At 44.2% G+C, this 20217-nt stretch overlaps 1 protein-coding gene across 7 annotated transcripts in view; it reads left to right on the plus strand.

Annotated features, from left to right (window-relative positions):
- The window catches only part of LOC110502446 (potassium voltage-gated channel subfamily KQT member 5), a 141383-nt gene that overhangs the window by 107288 nt on the left and 13878 nt on the right, over window positions 1-20217 (plus strand). For 4 of the 7 annotated variants that reach the window (XM_036960013.2, XM_036960018.2, XM_036960014.2 and 1 more), the window contains exons 3-9: window positions 13088-13214; window positions 14471-14646; window positions 14898-15023; window positions 15802-15912; window positions 16017-16112; window positions 18433-18527; window positions 19621-19647. In XM_036960013.2, coding sequence (XP_036815908.1) covers window positions 13088-13214; window positions 14471-14646; window positions 14898-15023; window positions 15802-15912; window positions 16017-16112; window positions 18433-18527; window positions 19621-19647 — 758 coding nt within the window. The remainder of the gene's footprint in view (window positions 1-13087; window positions 13215-14470; window positions 14647-14897; window positions 15024-15801; window positions 15913-16016; window positions 16113-18432; window positions 18528-19620; window positions 19648-20217) is intronic. The other 3 variants (XM_036960015.2, XM_036960020.2, XM_090216926.1) reach the window with 1 other exon arrangement.

Raw genomic sequence — 20217 nt, forward strand, 5'->3', positions numbered from 1 at the left:
CTGTATATTATTTTGGTCTTTCTCTACTGGCATTGATACTTGTTACTTTTTTCTTTATATTGGCATTATTTTTGATATTGCTACTATACCCAACCAAGCCGCACTGCTTCTTAACACAACGCCATCCAACCCGGAAGCCAGCCGCACCAATGTGTCGGCAACCTTAGTTAGCGCACACTGCGCCCGGCCCGCCACAGGAGTCACTGGTGCGCGATGAGACAAGGATTTCCCTGCCGGCCAAACCCTCCATAACCCGGACGACACTAGGCCAATTGTGCGTTGCCCCACGGACCTCCCGGTTGCGGCCGGTTACGACAAAGCCTGGGCGCGAACCCAGAGTCTCTGATGGCAGAGCTGGCGCTGCTGTACAGCGCCCTTAACCACTGCACCACCCGGGAGGCCCACAATTTCACATTTGAATACATAAGCCCAAATCAAGGCTGTTGGTCACACATGGACATTTTAACGCCGATCTTGATAAGAAATTACTATACCAGACACTTTTGGATAACATAAATAGGAAACAAATAAAATAACAGTAGGTTACACCAACATTAGTTTTCATTCATACAAAGTGTTGGGTAAATTGCCACAGTAGATTTGTCATGGTACAAAATGCTTATCAAATAGATGCATCGCCTTTAGGGCTCCATTTTTGGCTGGCGTTAAGGTGGTGCTAGTGTCAAACGCACGTTAGTTTGCAATTTCATCATGGAAAAAAAACTAACACTGGCATTTTCCAGCCCTAACACCAGGTTCTGCATTTTACCTGTCTAACATCAGCACGCTTGCGATTAGATGGGAGGGGTGGAAAATATTTGAGGCATGTCCTTAAAACCTCTTAAGGATCGCACCCTTTTTAAAAACTTTTAGCCTAAAATGACATTGTTTTGCGGAGTGGAACGGGAACCCGAGCAGACTGGGATGAAGTAACCAAGGTATTTTTTGACACAGGGGGGACATGGAGTGCAGGTCAGGAGAAGCTCGTGCAGGTTGCTGGAAACTAGGAGCGGAGGCTGAGGCTGGCACGAGAGGTGTTGAGACAGGGTAAGCAGGCCGGAGGGGAATCCAGGGGAGTAGTAGAGTGGGGAATCCAGGGCAGAGTAGCAGGATGAGGAGATGTAGGACTGGAGACAGGAACCAGTCAGACCTGGCAGAACTGTAGAGGAGAGGAAAACAGGCACAACAGGATCTGAATAGTAACAAACAGCTAGAAATGTAGACTGACTGAGCAGAGATTACAATCTGGCAGCGTGGAAGTGGCAGGGCTGAGTATTTGTAGAGGTCTTGATTATGGAACAGGTTGCAGCTGGTGGATCTGCTCTGACCCCAGCACACCTGTCTCTGCCCACATAATCACACACACACACAGAGAGTGCGAGAGAGTGTACTGGGGGAGGGGTGGCAGGTCAAGGAGACACAGGACGAGCAGTAGAGGGCTTTGCAGGAGCAGATTTGACAGACATACCCAAATCTAACTGCCTGTAGCTCAGGACTTGAAGCAAGGATATGCATATTCTTGATACCATTTGAAAGGAAACACTTTGAAGTTTGTGGAAATGTGAAATTAATGTAGGAGAATATAACACATTAGATCTGGTAAAGATAATACAAAGGGGGAAAAAGTGTTTTTTTCTCTCTCATTATTTTCCCCATCATCTTTGAAATGCAAGAGAAAGGCCAAAATATAATATTCCAGGTTAGGTGCAATTTCAATTTTAGCATCAGTGTTTGTGCAAAGTATTAGACTGATTCAATTAACCATTGCATTTCTGTTCAAAATGTTGTATCAAGTGGGGTGACACCGATCCTGTAGAGGTTAAAAATCCAAAGTGCTCAGTTCAGGCAGCGCTAGTAGGGAAGACCAACCAAAAGCTGGTTTTAACGCAGTTGGTTTTAACGCAGTTGGTTATGGCATTAATTTTGACAGCGGAAACGCAGCCTATCCAGCCGTGACGCACACTGCCCATATGTGCATGGAACAAGATGTAAAAACCAAGTATAGCCTACCCTCATCTCAATGAAGTCTGTTTTCTTTTTGTCCTGCCAAATGTAATCAAGTAGCTCGTCAAGATCGTCGATAACGTGTTTGGCTCGTGAGACTGCTTGGAAATACATTTTATTTACCAAATCTTTATTAAAATATCAAGTTGGAAAGGAACAAAACAGTGAGCTGAGGTTCCCTTTTTATCTATGTATTATAGGCAGGCCTACGTTATTTTAGCTATGCTTTCATTGTGTGTAAAACCCCATCCATGATGTACAGTGGTTCCTCCTTTAAAAGTTGCGTGCTTACACCACAGGACTTAGAGGTATCTAGCGTCACGGCTTTGACGTGAGCCACCGCTCCCTGGTGACTTTATTCAGCAAAGATGGCTGACAAAATGTAAATGTAAGTAGTTTTAACGTCATAACGAGTCAAGCAAAAAATGTACAATTGAAAGGAAAATGTTAGTTAATGTAGAGACAAATGGTTGTGTGTATTTTTTTGTTTACGAATATTGCTATTTAGCAAGTTTTTGTCTGTCATATCCAATACCAGGTGTATCAAACTCCATTCTGTGAATAATGCTGTGTCTGCATGTATGTATTACAATTATACACTTCAACAGTGTTTACCACTCCTGCTCCTGGGACATCAATGATTACACATTGTAACTATGCAATAGACTAGAAACTGATTTCTAGAAAATGATTTCTAGAAAATGATTTAAGTAATGGCTGCTTTGTAATTCAGATATTCTCACAGATCCTAATGGAAAATGCCCCTTAGATATCCATTTAGAGTCCTCCAATCCTATAAATGTACAGTGGGGAGAACAAGTATTTGATACACTGCTGATTTTGCAGGTTTTCCTACTTACAAAGCATGTAGGGGTCTGTAATTTTTATCATAGGTACACTTCAACTGTGAGAGACGGAATCTAAAACAAAAATCCAGAAAATCACATGGTATGATTTTTAAGTAATTAATTTGCATTTTATTGCATGACATAAGTATTTGATACATCATAAAATCAGAACTTAATATTTGGTACAGAAACCTTTGTTTGCAATTACAGAGTTCATACGTTTACTGTATTTCTTGACCAGGTTTGCACACACTGCAGCAGGGATTTTGGCCCACTCCTCCATGCAGACCTCCAGATCCTTCAGGTTTCGGGGCTGTCGCTGAGCAATACGGACTTTCAGCTCCCTCCAAAGATGTTCTATTGGGTTCAGGTCTGGAGACTGGCTAGGCCACTCCAGGACCTAGAGATGCTTCTTACGGAGCCACTCCTTATTTGCCCTGGCTGTGTGTTTTGGGTCGTTGTCATGCTGGAAGACCCAGCCACGACCCATCTTCAATGCTCTTACTGAGGGAAGGAGGTTGTTGGCCAAGATCTCGCAATACATGGCCCCATCCATGCTCCCCTCAATACGGTGCAGTCGTCCTGTCCCCTTTGCAGAAAAGCATCCCCAAAGAATAATGTTTCCACCTCCATGCTTCACGGTTGGGATGGTGTTCTTGGAGTTGTACTCATCCTTCTTCTTCCTCCAAACACGGCGAGTGGAGTTTAGAACAAAAAGCTCTATTTTTGTCTAATCAGACCACATGACCTTCTCCCATTCCTCCTCTGGATCATCCAGATGGTCATTGGCAAACTTCAGACAGGCCTGGACATGCGCTGGCTTGAGCAGGGGGACCTTGCGCGCGCTGCAGGATTTTAATCCATGACGGCGTAGTGTGTTACTAATGGTTTTCTTTGAGACTGTGGTCCCAGCTCTCTTCAGGTCATTGACCAGGTCCTGCCGTGTAGTTTTGGGCTGATCCCTCACCTTCCTCATGATCATTGATGCCCCACGAGGTGAGATCTTGCATGGAGCCCCAGACCGAGGGTGATTGACCGTCATCTTGAACTTCTTCCATTTTCTAATAATTGCGCCAACAGTTGTTGCCTTCTCACCAAGCTGCTTGCCGATTGTCCTGTAGCCCTTCCCAGCCTTGTGCAGGTCTACAATTTTATCCCTGATGTCCTTACACAGCTCTCTGGTCTTGGCCATTGTGGAGAGGTTGGAGTCTGTTTGATTGAGTGTGTGGACAGGTGTCTTTCATACAGTTAACGAGTTCAAACAGGTGCAGTTAATACAGGTAATGAGTGGAGAACAATGTCCTGTTAAAAATAGTGTAGGTCTTATTTATTTAACCTCTCTAGGGTATGTGGCCAACATCCAGTGAGATTGCAAAGCGCCAAATTCAAATACAGAAATACTCATTATAATAATTCAGAAAAGATACAACTATTTTACATAGGTTTAAAGATTAACTTCTTGTGAATCCAACCAAGGTGTCAGATTTAAAAAATGCTTTACGGCAAAAGCATACCTTACGATTATTTGAGAACATAACCCAGCAGACAAATCATTACAAACAGTAACCAGCCAAGTCAGAAATCTGTCCTGTTGTCCTGTTGTCAAGTCAGCATCTGAAGAACACCATACCTACTGTGAAGCATGGGGGTGGAAACATCATGCTTTGGGGCTGTTTTTCTGCAAAGGGACCAGGACGACTGATCCGTGTAAAGGAAAGAATGAATTAGGGCCATGTATCGTAAGATTTTGAGTGAAAACCTCATTCCATCAGCAAGGGCATTGAAGATGTAACGTGGCTGGGTCTTTTAGCATGACAATGATCCCAAACACACCGCCCGGGCAACGAAGGAGTGGCTTCGTAAGAAGCATTTCAAGGTCCTGGAGTGGCCTAGCCAGTCTCCAGATCTCAACCCCATAGAACATCTTTGGAGGGAGTTGAAAGTCTGTGTTGCCCAGCAACAGCTCCAAAACATCACTGCTCTAGAGGAGATCTGCATGGAGGAATGGGCCAAAATACCAGCAACAGTGTGTGAAAACCTTGTCAAGACTTACAGAAAACTTTGACCTCTGTCATTGCCAACAAAGGGTATACAACAAAGTATTGAGATAAACTTTTGTTATTGACCAAATACTTATTTTCCACCATAATTTGCAAATAAATTAATTAAAAATCCTACAATGTGATTTTCTGGATTTTTTTTTCTCCTCATTTTGTCTGTCATAGTTGAAGTGTACCTATGATGAAAATTACAGGCCTCTCTCATCTTTTTAAGTGGGAGAACTTGCACAATTGGTGGCTGACTAAATACTTTTTTGCCCCACTGTAAATCAATGAGATTTTTATTTTCACTTAATCTCCATTTGGGTACTGGTAAATTAGGATGCAGAAATGTTATGCTCTTAGTGTAACCTTAATATAATTAGGCAAGTCAGTTAAAAACAAATTCTTATTTTTCAAGTACAGCCTACTCCTTCCTCGTGCCCTGCGAGGATTCTTTAGCTAAACAGCCCAGTACTGTACTGCTGACCATCACGTTGTACAGCTCCATATTTACCGTTCCAGCAAGTGTCAATCAAAATTATGGACGCAACTACTCATTCCAGGATTTTTCTAAATGTTTACTATTTTCTTACTATTTTCTACATTATAGATTAATAGTGAAGACATCACAACTATGAAATAACACATAATGAATCAGTTAAGAACAAATTCTTATTTACAAGGACAGCCTACTCCTTCCTCCCCAATGGGAATTAGAACCATCATCATTAGTCATTTAGGTCAACATTGGATCATTCAGAGATCCTCACTGAACTTCTGGAGAGAGTTTGCTGCACTGAAAGTAAAGGGGCTGAATAATTTTGCACGCCCAATTTTTCAGTTTTTGATTTGTTAAAAAAGTTTGAAATATCCAATAAATGTCGTTCCACTTCATGATTGTGTCCCACTTGTTGTTGATTCTTCACAAAAAAATACAGTTTTATATCTTTATGTTTGAAGCCTGAAATGTGGCAAAAGGTTGCAAAGTTCAAGGGGGCCGAATACTTTCGCAAGGCACTGTATATTCAGAGGGGATGCGCATGGTGGAGACCTGGTCTGGACTTTCCACCGTAGTAGCACCGGGAAACCCCTAAACACCTCCCCAAGCACTCTCGTGACCACCCCTTGAGAGCCCTCTGTTGCCACGAAATAGTGGGGTTATGACAGGCCAACCAGGGTAGGCCCAGCACCACGGGAAACACAGGAGAATCAATAAGGAAAATACTAATTCTCTCCTTGTGACCCTCCTGCGTAACCATGCCCAGTGGCGTGGTGCCCTCCCTAATTATCCCTGACCCTAATGGTCGACTATCTAGCGCGTGCACAGGGTAAGGGCATATCCACAGGAACAATGGGGATCCATAAACTATAGGCAAATGCTCTGTCAATAAAATTCACAGCTGCGACTGCATCTACGAGTGCCTTATGCTGGGAATGCGGGGAAATATTAGGAAAATGTATAAACAAAAACATGTGAGCAGCAGGGGGCTCTCAGTGAGCCGACTCACCTGTGATGACACGAGAGTGTCCTGCCTGCTGCCTCAATTCCCAGAGGAACCTCCCCAGCACCGACCAGCAGTGTGCCCTCTGCGGCCACAGATGGTACAGGAAATGACCCCTCCTCCGGTCGCCCTAAGCGCAGCACCTCCCAGCTCCATGGGTGTCGGAGCGGTGGTGCTTGGGGATGGAACTGACAGGCCCCGATCCGGACGTCCGCGGGTAACCAGCCGGATGGACAGGTCCACCAGCTGGTCAAACGTGTGAGTGGTGACCCTGCAGGCCAACTCCCAGATGGACGTCCTCACGCAGACTGCACTGGTAGTGATCGATCAGGGCCCTGTCGTTCCATGCCGCGCTGGCGGCCAGGGTCCGGAAGTCTAAGGCGAACTCCTGTGCCCTCCTCGTCCCCTGCCTCAGGTGGAACAGACGTTCACCCGCCGCTGTACCCTCAGGGAGGTGGTTGAAAACTGCCCTAAAACTTCGGGTGAACTCCGCGTAAAGGTCCAACACCGCTTCTCCTTCCCCCCTTTCAGAGTTGGTCCACTCCAGGGCTTTCCCTGAGAGACAGGAGACGAGGGTGGACATGCTCTCACGTCCCGAAGTAGAGTTCCAGCTGGAGTAGGAACCCCTGGCATCCGGCAGCAGTCCCATCATACTCCCTCGGGAGAGCGAGCCAAATCCCACTGGGACCGGGTGAAGGAGGGGTGAACAGTGGTGACTGTTGTAGTGGTGCCGATGGAGGCCCTGGAAGAACTCCTCCTGTCTCCCATCGATCCATCGTCTGCAGCACACGATCCATGGTGGTGCCAAAACATTGCAACATGGTCGCATGATGCTGGACGTGCTCCTCGACCGTAAAAGGGGGGTTGTCTGCTCCTGCTGACTCCATTTTTCTGGTGCGTGATTCTGTAGTGGTCTGGGTGTAGCTGGTGTAGAACAGTCAGGCGCAGGACAGCAGAGATGAGTAACACAAGTAACTTTACTCAAATATTCCAATAACATGTCGTAATACTGAGCCCACAATAACGGACCGAACATACATAAAACAATCACTCACAAATACCATGGGGGAAAACAGAGGGTTAAATAATGAACAAGTAATTGGGGAATTGAAACCAGGTGTGTAAAACAAAGACAAAACAAATGGAAAATGAAAAGTGGATCGGCGATGGCTAGAAGGCCGGTGACGTCGACCACCGAACGCCGCCCCGAACAAGGAGAGGGACCGACTTCAGCGGACGTCGTGACAGTTATAACGTTATAGTGCATTTAAAGTCAACCTGGTGACTTCAGAATGATGACGAAAGATGTTCCTACTAATTATAATTATTCCCAGACCTGACTGCCCTTAACCAACACAAAAACATCCTATGGCGTTCTGCATTAGCATCGAACAGCCCCCGTGATATGCAGCTGTTCAGGGAAGCTAGAAACCATTATACACAGGCAGTTAGAAAAGCCAAGGCTAGCTTTTTCAAGCAGAAATTTGCTTCCTGCAACACTAACTCAAAAAAGTTCTGGGACACTGTAAAGTCCATGGAGAATAAGAACACCTCCTCCCAGCTGCCCACTGCACTGAAGATAGGAAACACTGTCACCACTGATAAATCCACCATAATTGAGAATTTCAATAAGCATTTTTCTACGGCTGGCCATGCTTTCCACCTGGCTACTCCTACCCCGGTCAACAGCACTGCACCCCCCACAGCAGCTCGCCCAAGCCTTCCCCATTTCTCCTTCTCCCAAATCCAGTCAGCTGATGTTCTGAAAGAGCTGCAAAATCTGGACCCCTACAAATCAGCCGGGCTAGACAATCTGGAGCCTTTCTTTCTAAAATTATCTGCCGAAATTGTTGCCACCCCTATTACTAGCCTGTTCAACCTCTCTTTCGTGTCGTCTGAGATTCCCAAAGATTGGAAAGCAGCTGCGGTCATCCCCCTCTTCAAAGGGGGGGACACTCTTGACCCAAACTGCTACAGACCTATATCTATCCTACCATGCCTTTCTAAGGTCTTCGAAAGCCAAGTCAACAAACAGATTACCGACCATTTCGAATCTCACCATACCTTCTCTGCTATGCAATCTGGTTTCAGTGCTGGTCATGGGTGCACCTCAGCCACGCTCAAGGTCCTAAACGATATCTTAACCTCCATCGATAAGAAACATTACTGTGCAGCCGTATTCATTGATCTGGCCAAGGCTTTCAACTCTGTCAATCACCACATCCTCATCGGCAGACTCGACATCCTTGGTTTCTCAAATGATTGCCTCGCCTGGTTCACCAACTACTTCTCTGATAGAGTTCAGTGTGTCAAATCGGAGGGTCTGCTGTCCGGACCTCTGGCAGTCTCTATGGGGGTGCCACGGGGTTCAATTCTTGGCCCGACTCTCTTCTCTGTATACATCAATGATGTCGCTCTTGCTGCTGGTGAGTCTCTGATCCACCTCTACGCAGACGACACCATTCTGTATACTTCTAGCCCTTCTTTGGACACTGTGTTAACAACCCTCCAGGCAAGCTTCAATACCATACAACTCTCCTTCCGTGGCCTTCAATTGCTCTTAAATACAAGTAAAACTAAATGCATGCTCTTCAACCGATCGCTACCTGCACCTGCCCGCCTGTCCAACATCACTACTCTGGACGGCTCTGACTTAGAATACGGGGACAACTACAAATACTTAGGTGTCTGGTTAGACTGTAAACTCTCCTTCCAGACCCATATCAAACATCTCCAATCCAAAGTTAAATCTAGAATTGGCTTCCTATTTCGCAACAAAGCATCCTTCACTCATGCTGCCAAACATACCCTTGTAAAACTGACCATCCTACCAATCCTCAACTTCGGCGATGTCATTTACAAAATAGCCTCCAATACCGTACTCAACAAATTGGATGCAGTCTATCACAGTGCAATCCGTTTTGTCACCAAAGCCCCATATACTACCCACCATTGCGACCTGTACGCTCTCGTTGGCTGGCCCTCGCTTCATACTCGTCGCCAAACCCACTGGCTCCATGTCATCTACAAGAGCCTGCTAGGTAAAGTCCCCCCTTATCTCAGCTCGCTGGTCACCATAGCATCTCCCACCTGTAGCACACGCTCCAGGAGGTATATCGCTCTAGTCACCCCCAAAACCAATTATTTCTTTGGCCGCCTCTCCTTCCAGTTCTCTGCTGCCAATGACTGGAACGAACAACAAAAATCTCTGAAACTGGAAACACTTATCTCCCTCACTAGCTTTAAGCACCAACTGTCAGAGCAGCTCACAGATTACTGCACCTGTACATAGCCCACCTATAATTTAGTCCAAACAACTACCTCTTTCCCTACTGTATTTATTTTATTTATTTATTTATTTTGCTCCTTTGCACCCCATTATTTTTATTTATACTTTGCACATTCTTCCACTGCAAATCTACCATTCCAGTGTTTTATTTGCTATATTGTATTTACTTTGCCACCATGGCCTTTTTTTGCCTTTACCTCCCTTATCTCACCTCATTTGCTCACGTCGTATATAGACTTGTTTATACTGTATTATTGACTGTATGATTGTTTTACTCCATGTGTAACTCTGTGTTGTTGTATGTGTCGAACTGCTTTGCTTTTTTTTGGCAAGGTCGCACTTATAAATGAGAACTTGTTCTCAACTTGCCTACCTGGTTAAAAGAGGCGAAATAAATACAAAAAATAAAAAATTGCCTCCTTATGAATGTCATAGTATTTCCAAGCCACTGTAATGCACTTTTGATGAAATCTTCATCAGCAATCATTGACAATGCATTGGGTAGAATGCCCAGTCGGCCATCAGTCCAAATTAACGTTAAAAACAATATTGTTATGAAACATGTAAGCCATGAATAAGGTCCTTGGATGTATTCCATCAAAGCCACTACACAGCACAACACAATCTAAACAATACATTAATTGCACTATATAACGGTGACAAACGGTGCTCACAAGCTGTTAGGGCTTACATAAGTCCCAACAGCAGTCCCAACACCTTACCACTGCTATACCTGGCTATTAGCGGAGCCTTGTCTGGCAACAAAACAGTTTATTCAGCCTCATTTACTGCCTTTAAAAAAACATAGCTGATATTTGCTAGCTAATGACAACATTGTCATCTGTCTAAAGTAAATTTGATGACATGATAATGCTGGCAAAGTTGTTTCCTACTAAATATTTGACTACTTGATCAATGTCGTCATATTTCCAGAAACTATAGTGTAAGTTAGACTAAACAGTAGTTAGCCTCCGTCCAGAATGACTGGGCTTGAGAGGGCGGCTATAGAACGCTCATAACAATGTCATGGCACGACCAAGCCTATGAGTGAGTTATTTTCAGAAGTCAACTGGCTCTGGCTGCCAAAACAGACAACTACTCTATCTAAACATGAATAGATTCTCAATTTCTATATGGTTCTAGAAACATGAAAACCTTTACTTTCATATCACATCAAAATATTTTCACAAATGCAAAATGTACACTTACTGTGCTCTGTTTTAACAGTAAAGATAGTAACCAAGAAAGTGTTGAACAAATCAAAATATATCTTATATTTGAGATTCTTCAAAGTAGCCACCCTTTGCCTTGAGGACAGCTTTGCACAAGCTTGGTATTCTCTCAACCAGCTTCATAAGGTAGTCACCTGGAATGCATTTCAATTAACAGGTGTGCTTCGTTAAAAGTTAATTTGTGGAAATGTATTTCCTTCTTAATGCGTTTGAGCCAACCAGTTATGGTGTGACAAGGTAGGGTTGGTATGCAGAAGATAGCCCTATGTGGTAAAAGTCCATATTATGGCAAGAACAGCTCAAATAAGCAAAGAGAAATGACAGTCCATAATTACTTTAAGGCATGAAGGTCAGTCAATACGGAACATTTCAATGACTGAAAGTTTCTTCAAGTGCAGTCGGAAAAACAAAGCGCTATGATGAAACTGGCTCTCATGAGTACCGCCACAGGAAAGGAAGACCGAGAGTTACCTCTGCTGCAGAGGATAAGTTCATTAGAGTTACCAGCCTCAGAAATTACAGCCCAAATAATAATAATTTAAAAAATGCTTCACAGAGTTCAAGTAACAGACACATCTCAACATCAACTGTTCAGAGACTGCGTGAATCAGGCCTTCATCGTCAAATTGCTGCAAAGAAACAACTACTAAAGGACACCAATAATAAGAAGAGACTTGCTTGGACCAAGAAACACAAGCAATGGACATGGGACTGGTGGAAATCTTTCCTATGGTCTGATGAGTCCAAATTTGAGGTTTTTGGTTCCAACCGCCATGTCTTTGTGAGACAAAGAGTAGGTGAACAGATGATCTCCACGTGTGTGAAGCGTGGAGGAGGACTTGTGATGTTGTGGGGGTGCTTTGCTGGTGACACTGTCAGTGATTTATTTAGAATTCAAGGCACACTTAACCAGCATGGCTACCACAGCATTCTGCAGTGATACTATAATTTGTTTTTCAACAGGACAATGACAAGGGATATTTGACCAAGAAGGAGTGATGGAGTGCTGCATCAGATGACCTGGCCTCCACAATCACCCGACCTCAACCTAATTGAGATGGTTTGGGTGTCACGCCCTGGCCATAGAGAGGTTTTTATTCTCTATTTTGGTTAGGCTAGGGTGTGACTAAGGAGGGCATTCTAGTTTATTTATTTCTATGTTGGTGTGGTTCCCAATCAGAGGCAGCTGTCTATCTTTGTCTCTGATTGGGGATCATTTATAAGTTGTCCTTTTTCGTTTGGGTTTTGTGGGTAGTTATTTTCTATTTAGTGTCTGCACCTGAAATAACTGTTTTTAGTTTTTTTCTCTTTGTTGTTTTGTTGGAGTGTTTATTGATTAATAAAACATCATGAACACTTACCATACTGCATTTTGGTTCATGCATTCCGACAAGAGCCGTGACATAGGGATGAGTTGGACCACAGAGTGAAGGAAAAGCCAACAAGTGCTCAGCATATGTGGGAACTCCTTCAAGACTGTTGGAAAAGCATTCAAGGTGAAGCTGGTTGAGCGAATGCCAAGAGTGTGCAAAGCTGTCATCAAGGCAAAACTTGGCTATTTTGAAGAATCTCAAATATAAAATATATTTAGATTTGTTTAACACTTTCTGTGGTCACCACATGATTCCATAGGAGTTATTTTATAGTTTTTTTGTCTTCACTATTATTCTACAATTTAGAAAATAGTAAAAATAAAGAAAAACCCTTGAATGAGTAGGTGTGTCCAGACTTTTGACTGGTACTGTTTAATAAAACTGTTCATCTAAAATAAAAATGTAAATATAATGTCTACCCCATACAAATATTATTTAAATCTACATAATAATTCACACAAGATGAGGTGTAGTCTACATTGGCTACTTGAATTGACGGCCAGTGGACCTGCAGTCTAAGTTACTGTAAACACCGCTTCTAACTGCCCCCTGGCGGCGATTCTAAATATTCAATATTCATCCAAATCCTCCTGCTGCAGGATTATTCCGCGACAGATAGAGGGTCAAATAAAGATCTAACATCTGTATATTGATTATTGGATAACATTATTGATTGCTGGCTTTTCTATTCAACTGCCTGGTATTTACAGCATATTGAGCTTTTGCCCCTTGCCTCTTGACTCTCAATAATGGGCTGCGACTGTGTGTGTGTGCTTGTGTGCGTGCGTGTCCTGTAGGAGTTTGTGATGATCGTGGTGTTTGGGCTGGAGTACATCATCAGGATATGGAGCGCCGGCTGCTGCTGTCGCTACAGGGGATGGCAGGGACGCCTCCGCTTTGCCAGGAAACCCTTCTGTGTCATAGGTAACTGTGTGTGTGTGTGTGTGTGTGTGCTGCACTGCAAAGGTGCTATCACTCCACCGAGAGATGCAGCCTGATTGCTAGAAATAGACTTCGATTTCGACATTTGAAAATGTCCTGATGTCGATATATGCCTTCCTCGTGGTTCACAAAAAAAGAAAAACAGTTGCTCAACACTGGGCTCAAACTCATGATGCTCAGAGCCAAAGTGCACTGCTCAGACCACTGCTCTACGGCAGTTCACAATGCTCTAGCAAGTCGTGAGAATACTCGAGGATACTTGATGGAAACAGTGCTGGTTGGTTTGCGGAGCCATCCCCAAACCATAGCCCTTAGTTTAACCACTCAAAATGAATGCCTAAACTGTTAACCTTTGAGTTGTTTCTGTTTTAACCCTGTAATGCATTGAAAATAGACGTTCATCCACAATACGTTGAATTTCAAATGGAAGCTATGAGATCTTGTTGTTGAGAGATGATCATCAAGACTGTCAATATTCAAGGCTGACTTCTGATTGACAGATGGCGTACTTCAATACACAAACAGAGAAAACAGAAGCTGGCGTTGGGTTCTCATAAAAGAAGGATAAATACAGTTTACAAGAACACAGATCACTGTCTGTTTCTTCTCCCAATAGAGAAGACTAAAACCAGCCACGGTTAGAGTTTCAGAATTTTAAATGTGTTTGCTGAAATGTGATAGATGTGAACTGGAGCGAAACACACTATCATCCCAGTGTACTGTAGGAGCAGTAGAGGTTTGTATGTTCTTCAGGACTATCTCCGTGGCCCTAAGGATGTGGGTTTGTGTGAACCCTCTTTACCCCTCGCATTATCCCTTTATTAATCCCTCATACTCTCTCTCCTTTCTTCTCTGATTGTGTGAAAGTGAATACTAGGTACATTAGATCCATGTGATGACTCCTCCAGTACACTGTGTCTATTTTCTTAACCAGTCTCAGAGCTCCAGATCAACAGTTTGTGGCCCCGGGCCCCCTCTACGCTCTCTGGTGTTGGGCTCCAGCAGCCTGATGAGTGGGGGACATTTTCACAGAGCTGGAACGTGGAGATGTTACCCACAACTACCATACCAATTCAAATCCTTAACTCTCTAAAACTTATTTGGAACATGTTATAGTATCATGTGTATCACTCATATGCACTGCACTACATTATCATTAGACTCTCATGAAAGTTTACAAGACTGTAAATACTACAAAAGTATTGAAGTTGGTTTTATCTCTTTCTGTCTCTTTCCAGACATAATTGTCCTCATAGCTTCCATTGCTGTGGTGTCCGCTGGTAGCCAAGGTAACATCTTTGCCACCTCAGCATTGCGTAGCCTTCGCTTCCTGCAGATCCTGCGGATGGTGCGTATGGACCGCAGAGGGGGCACTTGGAAACTACTGGGATCTGTAGTCTATGCACACAGTAAGGTACAACCAAATTTGTAGTCCAACAGTCTGGCCTAGATGGTCCTATGTACTCTGACCTTCTTAAAGAAAGAAAAGGATGTGCTCCCCCTCTACTGTCTGGTTCCTCTCATGTTCTTCCTGGTGAATCTTTCCTTGTCTCTGTCACTACAACTTGCTCTTTAGGGGTTTAGGACCTAGTGTCTATTAGGCTACACATCCAATACAGTGAGATTTGATGTATTTGTTTGAGCATAATCTTTAATTTCCTATAGGAGTTGGTGACAGCCTGGTACATTGGGTTCCTGGTGCTCATCTTCTCTTCTTTCCTGGTCTACCTCGTGGAGAAGGAGTTCAACAAAGACTTTGCCACCTATGCCGATGCTCTGTGGTGGGGCACGGTGAGTCTACACACACGCACACACACACACACACAGACACACACACACACACACACACACACACACACACACACTCCACACAAACACTCAATTTAGATTGATCAATATGTTTCAACGTAGCCCATACCAATATTCACAGGACGGAGGTTTAATCAGCAGATACAAAAGAAAAAAACCTAACCAGGACATCTCTGAAAGACAAAAAGAAAGAGTAGCTTTATATTCATTACTGGATTTGCCGACCAGTCTATAATATGACCTTAAGACACCTTAATGACACCGCTACAAGATCATGCTTGGCTGGTCTTCAAACACCTCCCAGGCGCTACTCTGCTAGACCTTATACAATGTCAACACAATTAATGAATGCCCACGGCTTCAGACGTGCTAACATGACCCAATCGATAAATGTAATTTCCAGTGTCTGTCAGGCGAGACTGGGGTTTTAGATGTGCAAGGGGAGACAGGGACTGGAAGAGAAAGGGGGTCACTGAAATATACAACACACACACACACACACACACACACACACACACACACACACACACACACACACACACACACACACACACACACACACACACACACACACACACACACAGTGCAGTGTTATTCAATCCTGGTCCTCAAGAGCTCTATACAGTGGGTTTTTCTATTCAGGAAGTACATTTCACTACCTGAATTGACTGAATTGAACATTTTAATTGACCCAAAATAATACAAACTGGCATTGTGGGAAAATCGTTTTGTGACCTCTGACCTCTGTGTGTGTGAACAGATCACCCTGACAACTATCGGTTATGGAGACAAGACTCCTCAGACATGGACAGGTCGTCTGATCTCAGCTGGCTTTGCTCTGATGGGAATCTCCTTCTTCGCCCTGCCTGCCGTGAGACACCCACACACCCACATGCGCACACATACACACACGCACAATTTGACGTTGATTGAACGTGGTCCATTGTGTGTGTGTGTGTGTGTGTGTGTGTGCAGGGTATCCTGGGCTCAGGTTTTGCCCTGAAGGTACAGGAACAGCACAGACAAAAACACTTTGAGAAGAGGAGGAACCCAGCAGCCAGCCTCATCCAGGTACACAACACACACAGGTCTATCACCAGATATGATTTAACTGTTCTGTGTGTGTGCGCAAGTGCGCGTGCGTGAAAGTGCCCACGTGTACGTGTGTTTGTATCAGAGTGTGTTTGTATAAAATATATATTATGTGTATGTGTGTGTGTGTGTGTGAAAACACGTGCGCGTGTGTGTTTGTGTGTGAGTGTGTGCACGAGTGTGTGCATTTGATAGCTAAGACTCTTTGTCCTCTCTCAGGTCCAAAGGCAATACAGGGCTGATATTTATGAGCTGTTTCCACCAGAGCTATTCCCAGGGTGGATTTACCTCTACGCCAAAGCTCATCCTAACAGACAAGCCTCTGACTATTAAAATACACCATCAACTCAACATAGACAATAAACTCCACAAAGCAAACACACAGATCTTGTTTTTATAGAGATTTTGCCATCAAGCAGAAAAAACGATTAGGCTTCTCGTTTGATTCATATATTTAGCTCCCTTTTTCCATTGCTTTAAGGCCTGCAAACAGTCAACTAATTTAGCTTTGTACTCTATTTATCCTATCTGTATAGTATGGCTGAGTTGATGTGGAACACTTCTAACCAGATATTTTTTATCCACAGACGGACTTCCAGTATTCAGTTGGCAGGGATGTGTTATCGCTGTTGTTTCTTTGTGCTGGTCTTTCACTATTGTGTCCCCTTTGTTCTGAACAAAAATATAAATGCAACATGTAAAGTATTGGTCTCATGTTTCATGAGCTGAAATTAAATATCCCAGAAATGTTCCATACTCACAAAAAGCGTATTTCTCTACCCTAAGCCACCTTCAATGTTGTTTAAGAGAATTTGGCAGTACGTCCAACCGGCCTCACAACCACAGACCACATGTAACCACGCCAGCCCACGACCTCCACATCCGTCTTGTTTACCTGCAGGATCGTCTGATACCAACCACTAGGACAGCTGATGAAACTGTAGGCGTGCACAACTGAATATTTCCTGCACAAACTGTCAGAAACCATCTCAGGGAAGATCATCTGTGCGCTCGTCTTCCAAGCAAGGGTTTTGACCTGACTGCAGTTTGGCGTCGTAACCGACTTCAGTGGGCAAATGCTCACCTTCGATGGCCACTGGCACGCTGGAGAAGTGTGCGCTTCACGAATGAATCCCGGTTTCAACTGTACTGTACCGGGCTTGCTGATATCAGCATTGTGAACAGAGTGCCCCATGGTGGCAGTGGGGCTATGGTATGGGCAGGCATAAGCTATGGACATCGAACACAATTGCATTTTATTAATGGCAATTTGAATACACAGAGGTACCATGACGAGATCCTGAGGCCCATTGTCGTGCCATTCATCCCCCCATAACCTCATGTTTCATCATGATAATGCACGGCCCCATGTCGCAAAGGTCTGTACACAATTCCTGGAAGCTGAAAATGTCCCAGTTCTTCCATAACCTGAATACTCACCAGACATGTCACCCTTTGAGCATGTTTGGGATGCTCTGGATCGACGTGTATGACAGTGTGTTCCAGTTCCCACCATTGAAGAGGAGTGGAACAACATTCCACACGCCTGATGAAAACATACAACAGGCCTGATGAAATGCCTGATGACAAAGCCTGAACCACTCTATGTAAAGGAGAAGTATTGCGCTGCATGAGGCAAATGGTGGTCACACCAGATACTGACTGATCCATGCCCCTACCTTTTTTTAAATACAGATGCATACCTGTATTCCCAGACATGTAAAATCCATAGATTAGGGCCTAATTAATTTATTTCAATTGACTGATTTCCTTATATGAACTTTAACTCAGTAAAATCTTTGAAATTGCTGCATTTTGCTTTTATATTTTTGTTCAGTATACTGTATGTGTGTGTCTGTCTGCGTATGTGTTGTGCACCTCTGTGTTTATGATTACGTGTACCCCATCTCCTCACCATGATGCTATTCCTCCCGTCGATGTGTGTCTGTCTGCGTGTGTCAACTCGTACCCCAGGCGGCTTGGCGGCTCTACTCCACTGACGGTGTTCGTCCCTACCTCAGTGCCACGTGGCAGCACTACCAGGGTGCCCTCTCCCCCTTCAGGCATGTATCCCCCCCTCCCCCTGCCCCATGATGCCTTGATACCACCGGTTTTACTAATCACTCTCTTTTTGTTTTCTTTCTGTTTCCTTTCATTCTCCCTCCCTCCCTCCCTCCCTCCCTCCCTCCCTCCCTCCCTCCCTCCCTCCCTCCCTCCCTCCGGCCTTGTCTTACAAAACATTTCTCCCCCCTTCTCCCTCCTTTGTCTTTTTCTTTTGTTTTCTGTTGACTGCACGTAGTGTGTCTGGCGTAGTTATGCTGCTGATGAGAACTCGGTTTCCATAGCTACCTGGAAGCCTCATTTGAAGGCGTTGCATACCTGCAGTCCTGCAAAGTAGGTAACACCTAAAGTATGGCTGCTGCTCTGCTCTTTTCCTATTTGGTCTCTGTGCTCTTCCAGCTTTTTTTTCACAATTTCATTCTCTGCTTTTTTAGTGGCCAGGTGTCTTTTTTAGTTTAATCAGCAACTACTTTTGACATTCCTCTGTATACTTATCTATTTATTATTGTCATTGGATACAGTACTTTTACAGTCATTTTTTTGAAGGCTCACATTCATCAAATAGTCCAATATTTCCAGGCGCTCACACACAAAGAACCAAACTTTCACTAATTCATTTAAACATGGAAAGTAAAACCGAGTGTACAAACAAACATTTTCCAACTTCTGTTGTTCAGAAATGACATCCGTGGTTTCTCTGAAGGCTTTAGGGTATGTTAAAGGGCACAGGAGAGGAGCCTGGTAATATTGTCTGGATCACCTGCTTTATTGCACTCACTCTCTCTCATGCAAACCTACACCCACGTAGGTCTACAAATACACAGAAATACACAAATACACAGAAATACATGCACAGACACACACACACACACACATACACCTTTCTATCTCCTTTCTCTGTTTGCCAGTGCTTTTCCTAGCCCGGTCATGTGGCACGTCCATCGCTTGCATGTGCACCTGCTGCAATGTTCTGCAAACTAGCTGACAACATTTATCTTGCACAAGGCTTTGACTGTGGTGGTTTGTGTTCTCCACGCCTGACTGTTTGTGTTCATGTTCTGACATCATGTCTCGCATGCGACACACACAGACAGGATGTTAGGAAGCTGGCTGACCTCTGTCTTCATCTCGCAGTCCCGGTGGGAGACCCTGTAGACCAGTCCTGGGCAATTCCAGTCCTTGGGGGCCTGATTGGTGTCACACTTTTCCCCATCCCTAGTAAACACACCTGATTTAAACTTATTGCATTTTTAACTGAAGATGTTGATTATTGGTGTCAAGTGTGTTAGCTGGGGCTGGGGCAAAAATGTGTCACCATTCAGGCCCCCGAGGACTGGAGTTGCCCAGGCCTGCTGTAGACTCTGTCATTAACTACTGATGTCTCTTCCCTTGTCTCTCTCTCCTCTTTTCTCACTAACACCTAAAGGAAAGAACAGGGCGAGACAACTAGCAGGTTTGTAGCTCTCACCTCTACACACATCGCGCAATCGTTTATTCAATGACGTCCACTCTAATAAGAAGTCGTATGCTGTTTGTTACAAGTGTAGATACTGAACTCTTGTTTTCAAATTGTTTTGAAAGTCACTGTTTGGCCAGAGCTTCCTATCACCAGGGGGTCCCAGGTCAGAATCAGTCCCTGGTTAGAGGGGGAGATCAGCAGTGCTATGGAAGTCGATGTCTTGGTTTGAGAAAAGGCTCTCTAGTGTTTCCGTCTCTGTCTCTCAGTGCACCTCTCCAAGCCACCATGAATGCAGTACCGGTCGTTTCTCTCTGTCTCTGCCATGTGTTTGAGAGAGTATCTGAGTGTGTTTCTATGCTTACTGTTTGTGTGTGTATGTGTGTGTGTGTGTATTTCTACACTGTATGGGTTTGAGTGTGTGTGTTTCTACGATATGTGTGTGTTACAGTATGTGCAAACCGGCGTCTGTACCATGTCTGCACCATGACGCACTTTTTCCATTCCAAGGGTATTTATATAACTCATCAAACACTAGTCTCAGTCGGCAGGCCGAGAGACAAGGAG

Source organism: Oncorhynchus mykiss, chromosome 23 (assembly GCF_057628025.1).
Source record: "Oncorhynchus mykiss isolate SJ-2025 chromosome 23, ASM5762802v1, whole genome shotgun sequence".
NCBI classification, from domain to species: Eukaryota; Metazoa; Chordata; class Actinopteri; order Salmoniformes; family Salmonidae; genus Oncorhynchus; species Oncorhynchus mykiss.